The sequence below is a fragment of the Fukomys damarensis genome, unplaced genomic scaffold (genome assembly GCF_012274545.1).
Source record: "Fukomys damarensis isolate Sample0158 unplaced genomic scaffold, DMR_v1.0_HiC HiC_scaffold_17, whole genome shotgun sequence".
NCBI lineage: Eukaryota > Metazoa > Chordata > Mammalia > Rodentia > Bathyergidae > Fukomys > Fukomys damarensis.
Genome location: NW_022900929.1, coordinates 81,203,587 through 81,228,251, shown reverse-complemented (window position 1 = coordinate 81,228,251; position 24,665 = coordinate 81,203,587). Strand labels below are relative to the sequence as shown.

The 24,665-nt window shown below is 49.8% G+C and overlaps 1 protein-coding gene across 1 annotated transcript in view; it reads right to left on the bottom strand.

Moving 5' to 3' along the window:
* Nucleotides 1–24,665, bottom strand: part of Unc13c (unc-13 homolog C) — a 377,980-nt gene that overhangs the window by 132,529 nt on the left and 220,786 nt on the right. The window contains exon 17 of the mRNA XM_019205246.2: nt 22,168–22,296. Within this exon, the coding sequence (XP_019060791.1) occupies nt 22,168–22,296 (129 nt within the window). The remainder of the gene's footprint in view (nt 1–22,167; nt 22,297–24,665) is intronic.

Here is a 24,665-nt window from a genome sequence, read left to right as displayed (position 1 = left end):
ATATATATATATATATCCTGACTATATATATTTCTGTTTCTGAAAATTCCAGCTAGTATATTGGTAGATTATTTCCAACAATGGATATCTACTATGATACCAGGAGAGCTTTCAGTACCTGCTCGACCTAACTGCGGGAGAAACGCGTGTTCCTTGAATGGAAACCTTTCCTCTTTAATGGGTAAAACGTGTTTTTTTTCTCTCTCTCTTTAAAAAAAGTCGGGTCTAAAGGCAGCCGGGATGGGTCACACAGGGCTGTCTGTACCCCACCTGAGACACTGCGTCTCAAAAAGGACAGGTGGTGCTGAGACCCAGGCAGCGACTCCAGACTGAAGGAACAGTGGCTTCAGACACGTGGTGCTGCTGGAGACAGAAGGGTGACCTGGGTTGGCCCTGGGAACGGGAAAGCAGCACTGGTCCTCGTGTGTAAGAATTTTCATTAGAGATTTCTGCACGATATAAGGAAGTCTGAAAAATCAGTGTCTCCGCCAGCCCCAAAGCCCCCGGCACGGGGAAGCGCAGGGACCCAGGATGGGGGAGCCAGATGGGGAACAGGATGGGCTGCCAGGCCGAGCCCCTAGCACGGCATCCGCAGTTGCCCAGGGGGATGGCGGCAGAGGAGAGCGAGTGGGGGCCTAATCCCCGAGCGCCCCGCCCCAGCTAATCCCAGGGACCCCATCTTCGGAGCCGCACCCCCAGGCACCGTGTAGACCTCACACAGCAGAGCTCAGTCCCCGCCCAGCTTGTTCAGGGTAGTCCCTGCTCCCGCCCCGCCCCGTCTCCGGGTCCCTCCCCACTTGCCCTTGTTATCCTGAATGATGCTCACCCGAGGCTCTCCCACCCCGGACAGGCAGGCGGCTCACTTCCCTCCCCACTTGCCCTTGGTCTCCTGGATCCCTCCCGTTCACAAGCAATCCGTCTCCCCTCTCACCCCTCTTCCACTGTTTTCTTTGTCTGTACTTTGCCTCACTCAAATGAGAAATGCCTATGGCACTTAAGCTTGTAGGTCTGATTTATTTCACTCCACGTTATGTTTTCTGGGGCATCCACTTTCCTGCAGATGTCTCAAGTTTATCCTCCTTTATGGCTGAGTAGTATTCTACTGCATGTTGGTTCCACACATCTTTGTTTGTTTTTAAACCGACGGACGAAGTTCTGAGCCCTGGCTAGGACGCTGATAAAATGACAAATGACTGCATGGGGAGCGGACCAAGGGTGGGGAGCTGTCCACCAAACTGCTCCCCTTTCCCGGGTCCCCAACACACACCCTGGGCCAGCGATACCAGAGAGCCCATTTCCTCCCTCAGAGGTGGTGGCCTTGACCCACAGACACGGTCTGAAGGGAGTACAGCCCTGTGCTGAGCCTCCCCGGCCTTGGGGTCCCTGCCACGGGTCCCACTGGTGCCCCGGTCCCCTCCTGTGCCACCCCGCCATGCCCGGTCTGCTGCTCAGAGCATCTCCCAGCAGAGTCCTGAGGGCACCGCGTCGGCTCCCGAGGGGCCTAGAGGCAGTGAGGCAGCAACCGTGTGGGGATGCACGGTGGGCCACGGCTCTGCCCGTGTGGGGTGCCTGTCCTCTCTCTGCTCCTCTGGTTCTTTAACAAAGCCGTCTCGGCCTGGGGACAGGTGGGGCACTGAGTGCTGCGCGGCCCTCTCCTCGGGCCAGCTTGGTGCGTCCCTGCGGCCCCTCAGGCCAGCTCTTCCGGGACCCTGATTCCCGTGGCCATCCCAGCCTTGCTTCTCTGTGCACGGACTTCGTGTCTCAGACCACCCAGCCCGCAGCTCTGGCTGCCCTTCCGGGGCGGGGCTGCGACGATGGCCGCCTGAGGGGAGGGGACTTGTGTCTGAGACTACACGTGTGAGGCTGGAATTTACCCCACACGATCTGTGTCCGGGCCAGTTTGTCTCAGCACACGGCTTGGTCTATAACAATGAAACCCTGCTGTTCTTAATCAAAACCTACAAGGTTCCTGAGAGTGTTTCAGAGTCACCCACCTAGTCTTGAGCTTGTGTCTCTGGCCCTCCAGGAGCCCTGAAGTTGTGCGTGACCCCGACTTCAGCTCTTCTTCAGCTCAGGATCCTTCGAGCTTCCAGAAAGTACTGAGATCCTCTCCTTGTATTCGCATGAATGGCTTCCCTCTGCCCTTGGGTCTCTACAGGGCCATGCCCCTGGGAGGGGACCCAGGTCAGAGAGGAAGCGGCCAGGGCCCTGCACCCACCCAGCCCGCGCAGGCCAGGCCAGGTGTCTCTTCCTGGGATGAAGGAGATTCCGGGGCCTGAGGGAGTGAAGCAGTCAGAGGGAGAAGACAGAGCACTGCCATCGGGAGCGGGGGCATCTGCACCAGGGCATTGCCCTCTCCTCTGTATACCAGTCACCCCACTTCGGCCGCCATGCCCCACACCCCTCAGCTTCCTTTGGTCCCTACGGTGCGGGCCCGGCCCACCATTCTGTGCCCGGGGTCCTGGAGGCCAGGCTTGCGGGTTCCGCACCTGTGCCCCCCAAATTCCCTCCCAAGGCTGCGGGCGGAACGGCTCTCCTCGCCCACAGCGTCTGAAGCCAGAAGAACATTCTTTCTGACCTCAAAAGTCCCCAATATTCAGAATATATAAAGAACCAAAAAACCCAGGAAACCAAAAAAACTCAATCAAAAGATGGACAAAGAAGTAACAGACACTTCTCAAAAGAAGTACAAACGGCCAGTAAGTGCATGAAAAGTGTTCATCAGCTTGTGACAGCAGGGAAACAAAGCAAAGCTACACTGATTCCACGGTACCCTGTCAGAGCGCAGTCATCAAACACAGGAAGGCAGTCGGCGTTGCCAGATGTGGGGGACAGGGGCCCCACCTACTTGACTGGTGGGAGTGCAAGTGAGTAGGAGCACTGTGGAGATCAGGAGAGTTCCCCAGAGCTGGACGTGGACGTCCCCAACCCAGCCGGGCCACTCCTGGGTGTACAGCTCACCGCAGCAATGCCTGCAGAGAGCCCAGTGACTGACGTAATTCCACGTTGTACAAACAGCGCAGACGCTGCCCACAGGACAGTGGATAGAACATGTGGTGTATGCACTCTGGAATGTTCCTCAGCCGCGATGAAGAATGACATCGTGTCATTTGTAGGAAAATGGACAGAACTAGGGAATAGGCCAGGGTCAGAAAGTTAAATCCCACATATTTTCTCTTACACAAGAAACCTAATGAACACATAATAAAATCAAGCAGAGGACTGGAAATCAGGAGGGAGACCAGAGGGAGAGGACTGGAAAGGGAGAGGCAGTGATGGGATAAAAGCGATCTAGATAAGTCAGATGTACTTACTTCTTTAACAAAGTGAACTCCGCTGTTCTGTGTTACCAACATGCACTAAACATTTTGAAAAACACTTTTAAAAAACCAAACAAACGGACAGACAGTGACACATGCTCTGCCTTTTAGAATAAACAAACATGGAATTAACAGTTCTAGGACAATTCAAAGGCCCCTGGTTAGGCTGGGCCAGTGTGGCCTCCTCTCCGTTCCAGCTGATGAGGCCCGGGGCCCACCTGCACCCCCAGCCAGTAGCATGCACTCTCCAAGTGAGTTTAGACTCAGGTTTAGGGTTTGGCCATATCCTGTCTGTGGGCAGTGGGGAGCCACAGGCTCTGTCCACACAGGGAGAAGCACTGTGCAGGCACAGGGCTCACTGACCCCCAGCGTAAAGCTCCTTTTCACTTTGGTGGAGGGAAAGTGATTGAAGAACCTCCCTGTTCACCCATGCATCCTAGTTTAGAAATTTAGAGCACACATTTCAGTCATCCTAGCCAGGATACTGAACAAAAACTGTAAATACAAAGGAAAATACAAAATACAAGCCGCCGCGGGCACTGCCTGGCCCCAGCGGGTCAGCCGTGGCTCAGCACCCATGAAACCTGGCAGGCAGCACCTGGGGAGGCTGCAGCGACCCCACCCAGGTCCTGGGTGGCGGATGGACCAGGCGCAGGGATAGTGACTCCTACAGCTGAGCCTGCTGGGCTGCCGACTACGGAGTGCTGGTCCCTGGTGTCCAACGCCAGGACTCCCTCTCACAGCACTGGGTGCCATGGGGTCTTCCCAAGGGAGGCTGAGTTAGCATGCTCCCTGCCTGGCAGGGCTCTCTGGAGCTCTGCTGCCCTCCTCCAGCCACATGTGTGGGGTTATGGCCTCGTTTTAACAGAGCTAATGCCAGGGCCTACAGGTACTTGTGGCCAAGAGCCACTGTGGTCCCAGGACCCAGCAGGATCAGGGCCCCGCACCCAAATCTGCTCTAGGCAGGCGTGGTGGGGCCCCCTGGGAAGTGCTCTCAGGAGGGGCCAGAAGAGCATGTTCAGGGCGGCCAGTGACATCTGTGTGCAGAGTCGCCAGACTGTGCAGGACCGGGGACGCCGCGAGCCACCACTCAGCTGTGACAGACTGGGGTTCCCTCGGCCGGGCCACCGCACTCAGTGGTTCATTTCATCACCCTTTATAAAAACATAAGTAGTTCGCATTTTCTGCTGAGAATACATTTTACCACGTAAAGAGTCAGAAATACCTTTGGCGTTGAGCTGAAGCAAATAGATGCCTTTCCCAGCGTTTTTAAAGAACAGGTTCACATAAGGCAAAGCCCACTGACCAGGCACGGCACCAGTTTTTAACTTTAAAAAGTGTTCACTAAGTAAAAATTATATGTATTACAATGTGCAGTAAATGCGATGACATATTTGCACAGCGTAGCGTGCTAAGTCCGCTGCTGATGTCCACATTATCCCACTCCCTTCCGTTCTGGAATCAGAGACCTGGAACTCTGCTCTGCAGGCAGTGTGCAGCGTACCCTCGAGGCTCCGAGCTCCTGGACTGGCCCCTTCTCCGTGTTTGCTGACAGCATCCCCTTGGCCTTGCTCCTGGGTTTCCCGTGCTGCTAGTCTGACTCCCCCCGTGTCCACAGGGAGGTGCAGACTGAGGTGGTGAACCTTCTGGAGATGGGTGCCTAGACTGCAGCCCAAAGCCCACACTCACTTGTGCTTCTTCATATCCAGCACCGCCAAGAAACCTGAACGCTGGGGTTTCAGTTTAGAAACAAATGATTCGCACATCAATATCTTCCATCTTAAAAGAAGAACAAAGTGCATGCCATGGGCCTACCACCACTGCCCGGGCCTCTGTCCTGTCTCGGGTACACGCCACGGAACATCGAGGTGTGTCCACGTTGCTGCAATAGCGGGGTTTCCTTCCAACTGCATAGCTTGGCAGTATCCTCTGTGTGTGTGTGTGTGTGTGTGTGTGTGTGTGTGTGTGTGTAGCCTCTATTAGGGAATGCTTCACTTCCACGTGGAAATAGCATCACAGAACAGACAGTGATACCACATTTGCTACAGCAAGGCTTCTTATCCAAAGATAAAAAGAGCCATGGGTGCAGAGCACTGACTGGTCTAATACAGGCTCTGAGAGGTGCCGGACCTGAGCGCTGCCCACCCCGAGTTCCAGGAGGCCTCGAGGGCCCAGGCAGGAGCAGCTGCTCACTGGCCAGGTCCGCAGCCTGCGAGTGGCCATGGACGATTCCAGCTATGTTGCGCAAAACAGCGAGACAGAGGAAGTCAGACACTGTGTGATCTCACTCGCTGCAGTGGAACAGGACAGGGTCCCCAGCGGCAGAGAACGTGGGGTCCACACCAGGGCGGGTGGGTGCTGGGGGACGCTGGTCAGAACAGACAGTTTCTGTGAAGCAGGAGGAGTAAGGTAAGAGCTGCATCGGGCAGCACGGCGACTCCAGAGAGCATGAAATTAGACTGAACGCTAAGGAAGCAGATAGAGCACAAAACCTAACTGTGTCTGGAGACAGCATTCACCTAACGCATACCAGATTCTGGTTCAGTCCCCAGCAGGCCTTCCCCACAAAACAAATAAGAGCATAAAAATAGAAATCGGGACTAGGAGGTCATGGACGTGTCACTTAGCTGAATTCTGTCATTCCACGATGCACACCTACTTCAAAACATCATATGTACTCAGATATGTATACTTTGACCTTCAAATTCAACATGTGATTGGAGAAATGCATATTTTGATGAGGAATATTTTAATTTTCCACTTTAAAACTTCTTAACAAGTTTTCTTATCCCAATGAGAAACATGGATGCACCTGTCCAAATCCAAGCTGAAGACTGGACTCAACAGAGCCCGAAAGCCGCAGACACCTGGAGTGCTGATTGCGCTATCTAAGTGAAAACAGGACAAGATGGGCTGCTGGGGGGCGCCACACTCCTTTCCTGTCTGGAGCGGGCGCTGGCGGCAGTGACAGGCCGTGGACGCCTGGCCTGACCTCCGTGGCCTCTGTACTGGGAGCAGGAGGGGCCTGGAAGGGTTTGCAGCCTGACTTTCTCCCCGGGCCAAAGACAAGCAAGCAGCTTTGCCTCTCTGCCTACATGTCTGTACTTTACTGTGCGTTATTTCCTGATTTTAGTGAATAAAGTCACTTGAGTGTGGTTTGAGCTTCTGAAATTTGTGGCACAGGAAACAAAGACAGCCGGTGGGATCGTGCTCTTCTAAATGACTTCTCAATGCTTCAGAGCCAAGGCTGAGCAGGGCACTGAGTTTCCATCCCTCTTAGAATCCTGTGAGACCAGGAGCTCAGGCAGTGGCTCCTGGCCCAGCAGGTGCAGCCAGGGTCCACACCGGTTGGCAGTCTGTCTCCACTATGCCCAGCGGGGGGCGGACAGGGTTCCCAAGAATGCTAAGATTAGGTCTGTGAATGCCAAGCACCGGGTGGGCAGCGGGGCCACAGCGTGTCTGAGACAGCGACACTGGTCAGACCAAGAGTTCGGAAGAACGCAGCTCATCACTTCTTCCCTAACCCTTAGAGGCCCAGGGAAAGTCAGGAAGTCAGCACCAAGGATCCCTAACAACCAGTTTCAGCACAGCCAGTTTCCCTTTCCTTAAAAGTGGAGGGGAGGGGAGGACAGCTTGAGTTTCAGTTCCAGTTCTGGTTCTGGTACTGGTTCTCTGGAGCTGCTGTTTGGCTGAACCCCAGGCCGCAGATCTGAGTGCGCCTCTTTCTCGCTGTGTGTCCACCCATGAGGGGCATCGTAAATCAGTGAGACTGTGGTAACTGAAACCAGACAGGGAGCCTAGCGACTTTCCAAACTCAGTGTCTCACTTGTAAATAACCAAAGGAGGTTGTGCTTCTTCACACCCCGTCTTTAATTTTATACCTAACAGCATTCACATACAGCTTCCTTCTGGAGCTCCACATTTGTCTGGGTGGACATAAAAGGTGTGGTGCGTGCTTCCTACCGCATGGCTTCTTATTAATGCCGGGATCGTTACTTAGGATTTAATGTTTTACGGGGGACAGTGAACGACACAGTCAATTACCAACTAACGCAGCTGTGTCACTGGATCGCCATTGCAACTAAGAAAAAGTGGGCTTCAGCAAGGGCAATGCTGTGTTGAAAAAGAAAATTCCAAACTAAACTTTCTGCCAAGAATGGGAGTTCAAAACTACCACCGTCAAAATAAAATTAAAGCAAAATTTCCTAGGACTCAACGTCCACAAGAATGCAAAACCCCCCTTTTCTATGGCTAAGCACCCTTTAACCCTCCAAATCTGTCTGTAATCCGCTTGTAGCTATAAACCCTCAGAGATATTCAATTTTATTAATTGTGGCCACGATAAAAACCCCTCGGCTCCCTTCTGTGTGCGTCTGGGGCCTTCTCCGACTGGAGGCGCCATCCCGACAGCTCCTCCCGAGAGGAGCTGCGCACAAAGCTGCACCTGCTACGCGCTCGCGTGTTCTCTGGATTTCACAAAATGGTTTCCTCAATTTTAACGACAACGGGGAAGACCCTAAAACCAGCACAGGGTGGGCACTAACTCTGTTCAGTTCCCGAAGCCGAGATTTGTAGTCGGGATGGACCCTGACAAACCGCTCATTTAACCCTTCCCGGTCCGTGCCGAATGGAGCCTCCGCGTTCATGCGAACTCGGATCGGGCGCTAGGGTCTCGGTGCCGGGGGAAGTGCAAACCGGGGCTCGGCGTGAACTGAGGCTGCGCTCACCCTCCTTGCCCGCTAGCCTGGTCTTCGTCAAAAGTGACTGCAGAGTGCCAAGTGCCGACGTGGATTCTGCACAGAGGCCGGGGGAGGGCGGGTGCCGGGCCTCTCTGAGCCGTAGGCGCCCGGATTCCCAGGAGCAGGCGGACGGGGGGGCAACACCGCCTTCTGTTTGCCGACACGTGGGCCGGGGCGGGCACATTCAGCCAAGCGCCAGGGTGCAGACTGCCCTGCGCACCTCCCTGCCAGAGCACCAGGCAGGCCTTGGCGCACAGGAGAATCCCAGGCCTCCGCGGAGCGGTGCTTCCCTCCAGCCCACCGGCAAGTGCCGCCCTCCCGGCTACACTGGTACCAGGGACGGAAGGCACACGTGCCGCACTCCCCAGTGTCAGTGTCACCGGCAACAGCCGAGCAGCACAGGGCCGTCCGGGGCCTCGCGGTCCCGCTGATTCCAACCGGACGGAGGCTGGCTCGGTTCGAGAGCGGAGGAGCCCACAGGAGCAGCTTTTACGGTGCTCTCTTCTGTTGAGTCATTTGTACTTTCCCTCTAGAAACGTTTAAGGATTCGCTTCAATTAATTCACTCCATACGTATTCGTGGGGCAGCTGCCGTGGGCAGGCTGCATGTGATCGAGGGGGACAAAGGGCCCCCGAGGGTCCTGGAGCCCAGTCCTGCCCCGGGGCCGCTGGGCTGAGCAGTGAACCCCAGAGTCTCAGAATAAAGAGCACAGTCCTAAAAAGTGCGATCGACAGACACAGAGCGGGACAAGCTCCCCGCAGGAAGTGGGTGATTCGCTTTCGGTCTACGAAGCTGTCTTCGTAGGAGGCTGGCTTTGCGCGGAACCTTGACGGGTAGCAGCAGACTGGGCCCTGCGCAAGGGCCGCAAGTGACTCCGTATTCCGCGGGTGTGGGCATCGGCAGCGACCGCACGCACTGCTGCGCTTCTGCTCCACCTCCAAGCCAGCTCAGGCACCCTCAGGGGTGCTCAACAGCAGCGGCAGAAACCTCCTTTCCCTCCAGCACGCCAGGGCTCTCAGCAGCAGCCAGCGCCCTGACTCAAAGTTACTTACTTTCAAAAGTATTATTTAGTAGATGATCTCTCGGCACACAGACCTTAGGCAGAAGACATCAAAAAGTTACAAGAGAACATGACAGTGAATTCAACGTATCAGATGGGAATGTGTGCTCACGCGCACATAAATAAATGTAATAGTGTTTGGGGAAAGGATCCTTTTTATTCCAGTGATCTGAAACTGGACAGGACAATGAATCTCAGGTAAAATACAAAGCCGGATTACAGTCCAGATCTGTAAAGTTATGAGGGGAGTCTGAGAGGGCTGAATTCAAGTATTCTAAGCTGAAAGATTCTTCATGTCATTTTGCCATCATCGTAGGCAAAAATTTGCCCTACAGAGGAGAAAATGTACCATCCAGATCACATGCAGACAAAATGCCAGTGACTAATTTTGAATAACAGAAGTCATAATAAACAGAGGATGTTAAAGTAAAAGCAAAGCCTTCATCTCCGATGGGATGATGCTTGATTTGAAAGGGGGTCATTAATAAAAATAGGACATGCGAGAACGCACTCAGACAATATCCCCGATTGCTTTTCTGCTGTGGAACAACCAAATAATCACAATGCCCCCAGAACCTCTGTCCAAAGCCCAGAAAACGTAAGTGGATTTTAAACATCTCTGTGATGAGAAGCTGAAAGTGATACCATGATTTTCCATATGAAAACCACTACAGCTGAGAAAGGTGCGTGGCCCAAGTCCTGAGCCCCCAGGAAGACAGCATAACCACAGAAACACGAAAGGATGCTTCCATGATTTTCACGAAATTCGCTTATTTCTGGACACAGAACTGGTTTTGGGGGGAAGCTGGAGGCGTAGAGCAGGTGGGGAAGCTAGAAAATCTGCCAGGACGGCACTGACCAGAAAGATACAGCTCTTCTGTCCTAAAGGCCAAGTCCGCAGAAAGCACAGCTAGCGTGGAGGATCACAAATCGACATGAACTTCTACACTGTCCTGTGTTCCTTGGGAAGATGGCAACGGATTGATGGGTGTTTTCCTTCTTCCCAATGTACTGGTTCATGTACACAAGTGCCTGCAGTTTTTTGTGTATCAATCACCTCCAAAAAGGGAAAAAGAGGAAGGCCCTCTCAGCACAGTGCCATGGTCAGTGACCCTAGTAACACCTTCTCTGAGGGGCTGTGAAGGTGGGGGCCCCCCATGCTTAGCCCATGATGGTGCCCAGGCTGGCAGCCAGGAGTGGAAGGGCGGGGGGTTTCAGTGTGGGGCTGTGTCCAGGGAAACTGAAGACCCACTGTGCACAGGAGAAGCTGAGAGACCCCAGAAGGCTGGCTCCTGGCCCGGCTCTGTGCTTCTGCAGCCTGGAGAGTCCATCCTCCTGTGAGCGGAGCTGCACCTGCCACCAGAGGAGAGGGGACACTCACATCCAGGGCTGTGCAGCCCGGGGCTGACTCTGTACTCAACCTGAGCCACTGCCCCAGATGCAGCCCTGGAGTGAGCAACAGTCACGGAGATGTGATGGCCTGCACAGTGGCCATGGCCTGTGGCACTGGGACTCAGTCTGACCAACGGTGCCCTTGGTGCCACAGCCAGACTCACCCCTAGTCCCAGATCCGTGCACCCCTGCGTGAGTGAGAATCCAGGCAGTGGCAGCTGCGTCCCCAGCACTTTCCAGACATGTTATACTGAGGCTGCTCCACGAGCCCTTTCGCGGGGCACAGCAAGTGCAGTCAGGTGTGTGCCACACGTGGGGCCCGAGGTGAACTGTGAACAGCAGACCAAATCCCACACAGGTTTGGGACATTCTCTTTTGGATTCACACAAGTCTGTTTCCGTAAAGAGCGTTGCTAAACTGAAATCTTACTGTCCTTCACTGAAAGCATAAGCCGCCCTCAGCTCAGGGAAACCAGGATGCCAAGCTGGGATGCACTGTGGGCGGCAGGAGGGCCCACAACTCCCGGACTGCAGAACAAATCTGTCCACGGTACTGGATGGCTCCTGACAGCTAATGCCTTTCTGTCCCGTGGCAGCTCAGAGTGTAATTACTTACAAATAAAATACGACTTTAATCTCAAAAGCTGAGCCATTTTCATGTAACTTAATTTTTCTTTTCATTTCTGGTCATTTGCCTGACACTTGGGTGACCATAGACCGCCCTCGGGCCCAGCTGCAGGACAGATAACAAGCTGGGCTTTGCAATCTTTAACCAGAGGGGCATGTATTTACTTTGCTCACACTGGATCTGATTTCTTTCTGTTTCACCCTGCATGAATTAAGCAAAAAAAAGAAAAAAAAAAAAAGGCCCATTTTCTCATGTTTTTATCCCCCAGTGATAAGATCAAGCCCGACTTTCCAGTCAGCAGTAATGAGCAGCATGCCTATGCAGAGTTGATAGAATTTCAGCCAAAATGAAAGAACTATTAATTTTTAACTTGCTTTTGCATAAATACGTGATTCCTATTGGACTTTTTAATGTACTGAAAATGGCTTCTTTCCTCTCACTTTAGATCCCAGAAACTCATTAGTAAAGTGCTAAATGTTCATCTTTCTCACTCAGCAGATACTCAAGAGCTCGGAAAAATTTTTTTTCCATGAGTTCTTTTAGCAAGAACAAGTCAGGTTCTGCTAGGAAATCTAGCACAGTCCAATTACCGAAATAGCCTGTTAGCTTCTCTCCCTGCCTCCCTGCTCCAATCAGTCCTCTCACTGCTGCCAGATCCATCTTTATAAACACACATCAGACGGTGCCATGCTCCTACTTAAAATTCTAAGTGGCTCCGCATTTCTTTTAGAACAAATCCAAACTCTTTATTCTCAGTTCCAAAGTGTCTGCTACCCTTCCCAGCCTCATCCTTCACCGGGAAAGGGCCTTGCCAGATCCTGCGACTCTCATTTCCTTTGACCCAGGGACCGAGTCAGGAGGGGATAGGCACTGTGGCTGTACAGTGGCTCCGACCTCTGTGTGTAGACATCCAGCCCTAGCATGTCCAGAAACCTGCAGAGGTGGCACCCTTCTTCTGACTGCAGTACTCCTGTCCCTGCGTCCCTCACCAGGCAGGCCACACCCCTCCTCAGCCTGCCCTTCTTCCTCCACTGACCTGTCTCTTCTGCTTCCTGAGAACTCCCAGCCACAGTGTACCCAGACTCGTAGGCCCCACCGCCCTCAGTGATCTCTCTCCTTTTGTGCAGCTGGCCCTCTATGTCCAAGCCACACAGGAGACAAGCGGCTTCCCCAGTGCACACACATCCCTGCAGGCCTGTGACATGGGGATCCCTGGGGTAGGCCTGAGGCCGTGTGTCATGTAAAGTCCCTGGGACCTGCAGGGCCTGGGTCTGTGCCTCAGTTTTGTAAGCCTGGTGACAGAATGAACTCTGCAGGTGAAGCTTTGAGCTGTGGCACCACCTGCATCTGGATTCAGGTTTGAGACCCAGTAGAGCACACTCAGGGGTTTCCTGGTGGATTCACAAGTCTGCAGTGTCAGAGCTCTCCCCACATGGGAGGCCTCTGGGGAGGAGGAAGGATGGGGACCAGGCTCCTCGGCTCAGGAGCCAGTGGCCGTATCTCCTGGCACTTCAACATCTAGACCATGTCCAGCAGGCAGGGCCACTTTTCCAGCACTTAACTAATTATGAGGATAACCTGAACTGTGTGTGGATTAAACACACAGTCCCCTGGATGCTTTTTCCCAGTCTTTCAAACTAAAAGGGTTAAAGCTGTCTTCAGGCAGCACTGTCATTATGATAGTCAAGTCCAAAAAGACAATAGTATTGTTTTATATGAAAAGGAAAAATGTGTTTACAAGAACCATTCCTGCAAGAGAAGGGTTTCATATGGAAACCAAAGGACGGCTTCCCCAGAGGAAAGGACTATTTGTTTGTATCTTGCCTCTGGCTTCCTCCCTGAGTAACTCCTCAAATTACTTTCTCGTAAAATTTCATGCCTGTTAATCTATTTTTATGCTAACCTTAGAGACTTGACTTTTTTTTTAATTAAATGAGTTTGTTGAAATCTCTTAAATTATGGTTTGTCTTTTAAAAGATTTATCAGTGAACCAAAAGTATGTGAAAATGCATAGCACAAAAAATTAGCCATTTTCTTTTGTAGAATCTCAAGTAATAAGTTTAGAATGGAAAAAAGTCATTTTGTTCCTAAAGCTGAACTTGACAATATTTTCAAATTTAATATTTCATGAAAACAATTTACAGAGAGGCCTGCTGGTTATTAGAAGAAAATAAGAAAGTCCCCCCACCAGCTCTTCAAGGTATATGCTAGGATGGATGGAACAGAAAGCAAAAATGTTATTTGTTCATTTGTTTCTGTTCTATAATTCATACCTTTATTTCCGAAGTTTGCATTAAAATATACTTTCAGACAGTGTTTCCATCACACAGTACATCACAAGGACTCCCAAGTGAGTCATGTGCTTATGCATGAAAAACTAAAAACATTCCGGACGAACAATGAGAAGCCAGAAGAGTTTTAAATGATCTCCAAGTCAGGCTGGCGGGAAAGCAGGACTTAAAAGAAAGTCCGTTTTCCCAGCTGACAGCGGCTGAGCAGCTCCGCACTCAGGTTTCATCCCCGTTACCATAACTACTGACCCCCCATACCGATAAGGTAGACAGATGAAGTCTTGTAACCCCAAGGAACCATTCGCTCTGTAAATAAGCACGTTCTGTAAAGGCAGCCTATAACTCTCTGGACCCCTATGATTTGTAAGAACTGCCCTCTCACAAAGCTCAATTACCAACCTGTCTGCCCTTGTCCTATTCTGGTAAACCCACTCACTGCATCACTAGAAAGACCAGCCCTCCACTAAATGTGCAAAGATTGGAGCTTTCCTCTGTTCGGCGGCCCGGCACTTTGGACACGAGTTCAGCTGGCGCACGTGTCTGCACTAAAAGCCCTCATTCCCACAGCTCTCACTCATGTCCTTTAGAGTTCTGCAACAGCAGGCCACAGTAGTTCATGACTCCTCTCAGATGTAAACAGGCACAGCTGACAGGACAAAACTTCTAAAAGGAAAAAGCCACCATAAACATAATCTAAAGAAATTATATCTGCAACCTTCACAGGACAAAGATACAATTTCTTCAATATGGAACAAGAGCCTACCGATAAAAGTACCATAAACCAATAAAAAGGTGAACAAAACTTTGATTGGACATTGGCTTTTTACTATGAAAAACATTTAAACTTACCAATAGAGAAACGCACATTGAAACTCCCAATATATAATTTTGTATCTATTAAGTTAAGAAAAAGTCTAAAAGCCAACTGCTCTGAAGTCTGGCCTAGGTGGTATCCCCCGGACGCTGTGGCTGGAGCCTGGTGCCAGAACACAGTGCTCAGAGAGTTTGGGGAGGTGACCAGGCCATGAGGCTCTGTCCCCCGAAATGAGGCTCTGTTTGGGGGCCTCCCTGCCTTCTTGGGGACACAGCAAGAAGGGGTCACCCTGGGGAACGAGGGGGCGGCACCATGGCCAAATCCATGAGTGTGTTGATCAGGGACCTCTCAGCCCCAGAACTGGAGAAACAAACTCATTGCCTTCGGTATAATGCAGACGAAGGTGCTTTTTAAAAGTAGCAGCCCAAGCAGACTAAGACAACCACTAGAACAGCGTATGGACAAGATACAGAAAAGACATTTTATAGATCGCTGCAGTGGCTGAGAGCTTCTAAAGACTCTCTGGAGTCTTGCAGATCTGTGTGTCCCTCATCTGATCCATCAGGCACACGTCCTAGAAGAACATCCAGTGGACTCTTCATTTCCCTAGTCAGCGCGTATATATGGCATTTCCCACCAGTGTTGTTCGTGACAATGTTATGTTAGGACTCAATTCTGTATCTGGAGGGCCAGGTTAGATAAATTCTGACACGCCCATCCTGTAGACTGCGACACAGTCACGAAAACAGGAGTGCATTTTTGTACTGGACACTGGACCAAGGCCTTTGCACTGAGCTGTACCCAACTACTGATACAAGATTCTGCAAAATAAATTCTGTACTGCCAGGACTGGACTTGAATTTGTACTTCTCCTGACTTAGCCTCCCAGAATGCAGGGATTAGAGGCATGCAGAAAAGACAAGAATATTCTTAGGCCTCAGATACGACACCATCCGAAAGATATATTAAGCAAAACAAAGTTCAATAGAGTACCAGTGCATGTAACAGGCACGCGTCTGCCTTTGCCTGCGTCTGCACGCTTATGAAACACGCACCCTGGGAAGCACGTGTGCCTGGATATTGCAGTGGGCTCCTGTGAAAGCATTGATCTGAAAACTTTCTTCCTGGGTAGCAGCAGAGTTTAGATTTTCCTTCACATTAGGATGCTCCTTTGGTTTGCCCTGCCTCGTGCCACTGCCAGTTACAAAAGGAACCAAAGCCGCCAAACAGGAAAGGGCAGCAAGGGCTTGGTGCCCAGGGTAACCGCAGGGTGCACCCCAGTGTTTCTGGATGCTGAGGGGCTCTGCAAGCAGGTGGAGAGCAACAGCACGCACACGCCCAAGAAGCCTGGTGGGCCGGGTGGACCACGTGTCCCATGTGCTGAGTGCTTTCCTTGTGGGCCGGGACTCAGAGCAACACAGGGAGCATGGAACAGCACAGGATGCACCGAACCAAACCTGTGTGCCAGACCACAGTGTGTAGCCGACTCCTGGCTCACCGGAGATTTTAGGGCAGAACAGGCAAGTGTTGATGGAATAAAGGACCTGGGTCTGGATATTTGTGAGTAAGGTACCTGGCAAACACCTCTCGTGTAGTCTCATGAGATGACTGCTACTATCCCTCTCCTGAGTGAGAAGGCTGAGGTCTAGAGGAACGGCCTAACTTTTCCAAGACCAATTGCTGCCTACTGGGGCGCTCCTAAAGGCTCCAGGGCATCTCACTTTGGAGCCCCAACTCTCCCTGAAACAACCCATTGGCAGCTCGACCGGAGCAAGCTCTGTGTTCACAGGGAGCAGCCAGTAACCTCCTTCCCTACGGCTGGAGAGCTGTTCCAGGCTGAGAGGAGGGGTCCCCCTCCTCCAGGGGGACACTGCCATCCCAGAGTCCAGGCTGTCGAGGTCCTCCAGGTTTTCTGATGGTTTCATGGGAGAAGCGCAGGACCAGGGCACTTGGTGTGGCCTGAGTGACAGCCACGGACGGCACCCCAGGGATTCTAACATTTAAAGGGCTGGGAGAGGAGGGGACCGGGCAAAAAGTCAAAAGGGACAGCCCGTGAGGTCAACAGGAGATAAGGACAGTGCCCAGACGCAGACAGAAGTGTGGAACGGCCAGCAGCCATAAACGTGGCAGACGGGTGATGGAGGCCAAGCGGAGCACCTGCCACCAACCAGCTGGGCCCCGTGTGGCTGATGGCAGCTGAGCAGATGGTGGTGGCAGGGGTGCAGGACTCCACCCACCCAGGCCCAACTTCACCTCTTCTTTGAGATGAAAACCAGAACTGCTTATCATATTCCAGGTCCCGCCTACTGCATGTGCCTGAGTGCCGGTGAGATCCAGTCTGGTTGGGCTGTCTGTGAGATTTCCCATCTGCCTGGGGGGACAGCTCTGGGATGAACCGAGTCCCTGAAGCTCCTCTTTACCTTACGTCCCAGGCCAGACGCCTCTCCTAGGACACACTTCTACACTGCCCTGCACTTTTTCCCTGGCATGTGATGCTGTTTTAATTATTGCTGCAATCACTGTAATTACTGGTTTAGTGTTTCTCTGTCTGGCTGGATTGGGAGTCCCGAGAACGGGGACTGCATTTGTCTTCTTTATTTCTCTTTCCCCTACTCTTACACGGCCTGGCATGCAATAATAATTTCACACATTTTAATGACTGTTTATCTGTGAAGGAGCTAATAAGTTTTAAATCCTTTCCTATGTGGGATAGAGACCCCAGAACCAATCTTCCCGTAAGATTTGGGATACTCTGGCTATTTTGACCACTGTCCAAAAAGCAAGAGTGGCTCAAAGACGGCTTTCACTGCGTGAAATTTTAAAGGCAGTACAGGAGGATGTGCAAATGCATCTTTAATAAGGGACTTTCTGGATGGTGAGCAAACAGCCTCTGCACAGTCACGCAGCGTGGTTAGGGGAATGAGTGCAGGGTGAGGAGGGACGCGCTCATCTCTGAGACTCCACTGCCCTTTCGCTTGCTGGGGAGCAGAGCGCGAAGGAAGTGCGCCAGCACTGCAGTCTGTCACCACCCCAGCCCGACGGGAGGCTGCATCCACGCCACAGGTGATAACCAGGCGGCACCCACATTTTGCAAGGCGGTGCAGCGAAGGTTTGCTGTATTTTTGTTTTACACCTTCTGTTTGAGACCACTCTGAAGAGTTGCAGGCTAGAAGAGACCTGCTACTAAATATAAGACTCTTAAGAGACTACATAATCAGCACATTAAATCACACTGCATTAATGTGACAGCATTTATTTACACAGTTTTGTTGCTTACGATGATAAATGGAAACTACTGATTATAGCCAAGAATATGCATAGAGGGTAAATCTTGCTTGTATTTTTATATACACTCCCACAAATCAAATCAAATCAATGAAGTTAACAATGTCAGTATTTCCCGGAAGGTTTAAGTAGTGATTTTTAGAGTATTCCAAACATAACTGCACAGAGATCCTTGTAGATGCTGGGATGCTGACCTCTCTTTTTAAAATTTCACTTGCCTTTCAACCCAAGCCCTACATTTTGCTGAAATCACTGAGGAAATGATCCTTTAATACAGGTCCCGTCTTCTACATACATCTCTTTTTAAGTGCTTTTGCTTGTGAAATGATTGATAACTTGCCAGGTACTTTCAGACTTAGTCCTCCTTTCTACTTTATGACCCACTCACTCTGAAGTCGACAGGAAAGGTACTGTGCCTGTTTTATAGACGAGAAACCCGTTACTGAGTTGTTACTTTGAACTTCTAATGAGTAAATAAGAAAAGTCTTACATATGTTCTGAACAAAGCCACAGTCACTACACCCACTGCCTACAGTGTACCCCCATCGGTGAGGATCTATGCTGCCCGCAAAGGGTTCATGTGTGGGTGGGGTTTGCCGCCCGCTCAGGGACCAGGGCTCCTCTGCGATCGTCACCACTGTGTGACATCACCAAGCACTAAGCAATACCACAGACATCTCGCTTTTTTCTCTTACACAAGAATTGGAGAATACTGGAACTTTTGGGAAGTTGAGAAAGAGGAGCCCAAGTCTTAGAAAATATAACAGACCCTTGTGTTGCTACCAGCTGACACAAACAACTCGGGTTACAACTGGAATTTTAGTTTTAAGTTACAACCAATGTCTTGAGTTACAACCCGAATGCTGGCCGCTTGTGCTTCCAGATGGTCTCAGATACAGACTTAGCCCTTAAAGAGTCCTGGAAGAAACAGGACAGCATCCTTTCCTGTGTGGGCCAGCATCTCTCTAAGAACACTGAGCTTGGCCTGTGTACGGCAGAGAGACTTTGAAGGCCATGTAGAGGAGACTGAGCCTTCACTGACCTGAGTTACAAATATCCACAACAATTGAATTTGTAAGTCGAGGGTCCACTGTAATACAAACTATTAGACAAAAATAGCCCTTAGGCAGATAATTTACGTAATAGAATTCTTTTCACAACAGAATTTTCAATGAAGTTTCTTTTTCTCTAGATGATTACTGAAATGAAAAGAATGAGGAAAACCCCCAAAAAACAGAGGTGGAAACAAAGTTCTACTTAAGGTAGCAGGGGACTAGCATCAGGCGTCTCTTGGATAACTTGTGAGAGAGGCAGTTTCTGGCTTAGTCTCTTTCAGGGGTCTGAAGCAGCCAAGAACTCCTTTCAATAAACTCTCCAGGTGATTATTAGTGGCGGGGCAGCCAAGGAAACATCAAGCTAGAATCAAATACTTGTAAGGAAGTGCATTTTTTTCATTACACTTACTGAGCTTTTTATGAATTTGGAATAGTTTGATTTACTAAAATGCCCCACTCAAATCAGTGTTTGAAAGCTAACAGTTTCAGATCCACTGATTCCCCAGGAAGTGTGACAATGGAATAGACTTTTATAGACTCTGCTCAACCTATAACCGCCAACAGCGGCTTATCACAGAAGAGTCTGAGGCTTCCTGCCACCGCTGTGAGGACAAGTGGAGGTTAGAGGAGGCAGCGCGGCGCACACAGAGAGCCCAATGCGCGCGGGGTGATGCGGCAGCGCCCCAGGCCCTGAGGGTGGTTTCATGGCCACCCCAGGGCAGCTCCACCGCCAGCGCCAGGCTATGGTGAAGCTCCTGTGAGCAGAGTCGCAGCAAACCCGTTAGGAAAGTCAGGCATCTGCTTTCGAACACCCTCAGGGACCGGGGCCTTTCGGAGTCGGGTGCCCCGACTGCAGCCGAAGCCCTGGCTTAGCGCAGAGCGCCAGCACTGCAGCTGTACCGGAAGCCTGAGGCTTTGGTTTAGAAAAAACAACTCCCTGGTTCCATGCTATTCGAAGGAGCGCGGGTGCTGAGCAGATGGTGAGAAGCCGTCCAGCTCCAGGTGGGGAGCAAGACTGGGCTCATGCTTTGCACCAACCAAAGGCGCCTAAAGGTGCCAGTGTCTCCACAGCCACATAAAAAACAGCGTCATCCAGTTTACTACTTTTTGCTCCCTCTACAGATCCAAAACAGTAGCTTAATGATTGTATATTACTCTTACATCTCTGACTCCTTTTCAGTTTTAGTTTGAGACAGGGTCTCATTAAGTTGTTAAACTGTGCAGGCTGTGCTTGAATTTGTGATCCTCCTGCCTCAGCCTCCCAGAGTGCTGGGATTACAGACATGCACCACAGCCTGCTTGAATGAGATTTGTGCTTGTGTGAAAGAGTACCTTGCTTCTGTAGATTTCTTAAATGAATGCATCTAAATTTTACCTGTTGAATCTTACTGACAAATAAATGTTTTTTTCAAAATTATGCAACCACATCCAAATTTAAAAGTGTTTTATTCCTGCTTTGCTGATAGCTATTTTTATTTATGATACTATATATAAAGTTTAGCATGTATGGATAAGTTGGGTATTTTAAAATTTTAATTAGTAAGTATTGTGGATACAAATGGGTTCCATGAGATATTTGTCAATTTTTGCTTTTGTTTCCTGTGCTGCTGGACTTCATCTGGAAAATAACTGCCTATACCAATGTTTTCTCCTGTGATTTCTTCCAGTGATTTTAGTTTCAGGTCTTACATGTGGGATCTGGGCCCTTCCTGAGTTGATTCTGTGCAGGGTTGAAGGCAGGATCATGTTTCAGTCTTGTGCTTGTGGATATCTCAGTGTCCTGAATACGCAGGGAGGAAGCTAGCCTTTCTCCCATGTGTGCTTTTGGAGGCCTTGTCATGAATCTGTCGGGGGTGGACTGCTGGGATCTCAGCTCTGCTTAATCGGTCTGTGTGTCTGCTTTTGGCCCAAGTAGCACAGCAGATGAGTATCATGGGAGCGTGTGGTTACATTTTGTTTGCTTATGCAGTCCCTACTTCCAGCATTCATTTCTTTCCTCCTGTTTAGCAAAGCAATCAGTGGTCTCAGAAAGGGGCGACGATACACGACATCCAGCTCCAGTGCATGTGGAAAAGCACTGCTGCCGTCATCCTGACCGTGTCTAGAGTTCACCTTGGCCAGGTGACCAGAAGGTCCCACGGGCCGGGCAGTCTTGCATTCTAGGAGGTACAGGGTGAGCATCAGACGGAGTATAGTTAACCCCAAATCCAGCTCGACAGGGGCAGTAGCAATACCTACATCAGGGTGTACATTAAAAACCCCAGTGCGAAGACTGAGGTATGTTGTGAAGAGGGAGGTCACATAAATGCCACATAACCTACAAAGCAGAGCGTCTAGATGAATTTTAGAATTTTTCGCAAATTCTAAATTTTTGTTCTCTGTCCCAGAGAACAAAATCAGCAAAGTATTAACAGGTAATGTTATACTCAAGAGAGCACTAATCTTCCAAAAAGAAGGATAAACTTGAGTCATATGTGGGAAAATGGATGCACCTTGGGGTCATGATGTCAGGTGAAATCACTCAGATGCCAGCTGAAACATCTCGCAGCTTCCCTTAGATGAGGACCTTAAGCTACAAAGACGCAGCAACGTAAAAGACAATGGGAAGTAGGACAAAAGGGAAGCGGCAAGAGGTGGAGGGAAGGGATGGAAAGAATGGAGCTGCGGTGTCGTGTGCAGGGACGGACTCCTCACCAGGAGCGCAGTCACTGTGCACTGCAAACATGGGCTGATAAAAAGGAAACATACCACTCAGTTTCTTCAAAATCTAAAAAAGCAGGGACAAACCCACAGGTAATTCACAGAAAATAAGACATAAGTTCACCGGCATGTCCGAAAGCATGTTCAAGTCTAAGCAACAACTGTGTTCACCTCTGTTGAAGGGCGGTGACCCGAGAAGACAGACATGTAAGAGGCCACCCACGTCTGACAGGCAGAGCCTCTGAGCAACTCACAGCAGGGCAGATATTGCTAAATGGAGACCTCTGGCATCTGGGCGGGAAGTGGATACAGGAATAACTGACCAACTCTGCGTTTTCGCCTGTATTTTTGAAAAATTTCTTTCTTTTTTTTTTGTACTGTGGATCAAACTCGGGAATTTGCACTTTCAAGGCAGGCGGTAGAATCACAGCTAAATCCCTGGCCCTGAAACATTTCTTAATAAGAAATTTATATGATAATAATTTAACTGTTCTGTTCCATAAACATCATCCGTCCGTCTGCCTCCGTTGTGAGGTAAAATGACAAGGGCAGTGTTAAGTTCGGAAACAAGGCAGGGGTGGAGTGGCCGTCCTGACCTCTAGTCCCAATCTGCTGCCAAGACCTGGGCAAATCCTTTCCTTCTCTCAAAACCGATTCCCAACATGAAAGTCCTGCACAGTGTACCCACCTTCACTGCATAAAGTGAGCTGGTGCACACGTATGAAAACGATGCTCAAACGTGAAGTAATAACATGGAAACTCTCAAGCCTGAGGTTAATGTGAAATTAAGCAAGCACGGGTTTCTGTCTGGCATGACTGTAAGTTTATGGAAAAGCACACTAGGAACAGAAAGGCGATGATCAGAAAACGTCCATGCCTCTTACCGGGTCTATGAGCTGGGCGTAGAGTTCGTGGCAGTTGTCGAAGATGTACTTGTAGGTGGAGTCCAGGCAGGCGCGGACGCAGTCCTTCACCACTGTGCTGGCCCGCGGCGGGCTCTGCAGCTCCAGCACCTGCACGCAGACCGTGCTGTCAGACGGGAGACACAGCCTCGCAGCGCCTCACACCACACCCCAAAGTGCCGCTAGTCTGTCTGTGCACGTGAAGGGAAAGCTGTCCAGGAAATCTTGCCCAGGAATTAATACTCCTCGGAGCTTCTTGGAACAACATCTCCTTGACAGTGCTCCTGGGACCAGTAACACCATTCGCTCATTCGCCTCCATTCATTCACTCATGCAGTGAGGATGCGGTGATGGTCAATGAACGATAAACACGAGTTCTTTTTATGGCAGGTTTGAATTTCAGCCCGTAGTAGGACAGGTAATTAAGCACATTATGTGAAGTGCATGCTGACCGGAGACCGGAAATGTTTCAGTGAAGCAGAAGACACGGGGACGGTGGCAGCAGAGGGAGTTTGAGGAGAAACTACACGAGAATGGAGGTGGGGAACTCACGCAGACCATCTGAAGAGCCGCAGCGTTGATTAAGATGGGAAAGAATTGGGCATTCTGGGCGGAAGAGCAAAATTACCTCGCTTAATTATCTTTTTAAAAGATCCCTCAATTCATCCCCGCCAGAACGGCCTTACAAAAGATGTTTAAGGGAGGCTTACACTTGGAAGGGAAAGGAAAATGTCTACCTCAAGAAAGCGTGCAAAATATAAAACTCACTAGAAGAATGAATACACAAAAGAGAGATAAAACAATCTCATGGATCTAAAGAATGAAAGCTAGTCAAGGTAAACAGAAGGAATAAAAACGTATTCGTTTTTATGTATCAATACAGACACTGAATGTGAAAAATGAAGCTGTCGGATTAAAGGATGTAAACTGGCAGGATGGACAAAACAACAAGATCCACGACCTGCTGCCTACAAAAACTCACTTCATCTATAAAGACACACACAGCCTGAAAGCAAAGGGATGGAAAAAGATTTTCCACACAAATGGGAACCAAAGACAGACAGGAGAACCTGCATTTGTGCCCAATAAATAGACATGAAACTAAAAACTTTTGAGAGACAAAAGATCTCTGTATAATGACCGAGTGATCAACTGTTAACAATTGACCTCACAATTGCTAATATATGTAAACCCAATGCTTGCACCCAATTTCACAAACAAGCTCTGCATCCAAAGGGAGAGACAGGCTCCAGTGTAGCCTGTGGTAGATGCCCGCTCTCGTCTCACAGGCTCCAGTGCGATAACATCAGGGAGCCCAGCACTCCACCTCACCAAAGGACAGACCACCCCAACAAGAGGTCAGCCGAGAGGCATCACAACCGAGCTGCACGGCAGACCCAGCAGCTGCAGGAAAACACCCTTGTCTCACTGCATGCAGCTCGCTTCAGGACAGGTCATAGATGAAGCCAGAAAAAGGGCTTAACAGGTCCTGAAGAACCAAAATGATTTTATGAATGCTATCTGGCCACAACAGAATAAAACCGGAAATCAAGAACAAAAGAAATGTTAGAAATTGTACAAAATTTGGAAATTAGACAATATGCTATTATACAAACAATGGGCCATTAAAAAATGAAAAGGAAATTTAAATTTTCTTGAAACATACCAAAAATTTATGGGATACAAAAGAAAAGTACTAGGAGTAAAAGTTATGGCAATAAACACTTATAATAAACCCAGGCCCAAAGTTAGTAGAAGCAAAGATAACAAAGATCAGAACAAAAATAAAAAATAGAGACTAAAACATATCCAAAGGATCAATGAAATAAAGTGTTGGTTTTCTGAAAAGATAACAAAAATGGACAAATCTTTACCTAGTTTAACCAAAGCAAAGAAGAAAACTGACTCCCAAAAAAAAAAAAAAATTTAGAAAAGAAAAATGAGACTTTCCCACTGACAACAATAGCATACGGACCCTTTGGGGGTACTGTGAATAGCAAAGAAGTGGGCACGTTTCTGACAAACGACTGTTAAAATTAAACCACAAAGACACAGAAAGCTGAAGAAACTGGGAACTGGCAACTAGATTTAACCAGTAGCGAAATTCTCCCAGTAAAGAGAAACCTGGGACTGGATGGGTTAATTGCTGAAATCTACCAAACCGTGGAAGAATTCATCACAAACCATTCTGAGAAACCAAAAGGGAAGAAGCTCACCAGCTCATCTGACAAAGTCAGCACTGCCCTGGTGCCAAAACCCTACCCTACCATACCCTACTTTACCCTCCCCTCCCCAGATCCAGTCCTGGGGGTTGAACCCAGGGACTTCATGGTAAGCCTCATCCCTAACCCCCTTTGAGACAGAGCCTTCCTAAGTTTCCCGGCGAGGCTTGCACTTGCGATCCTCTTGCCTCAGCCTCCCAGAGTGCTGGCATTATATCTGTGTACCACCATACCTGGCTGTTTTTTTTCAGTTTTCAG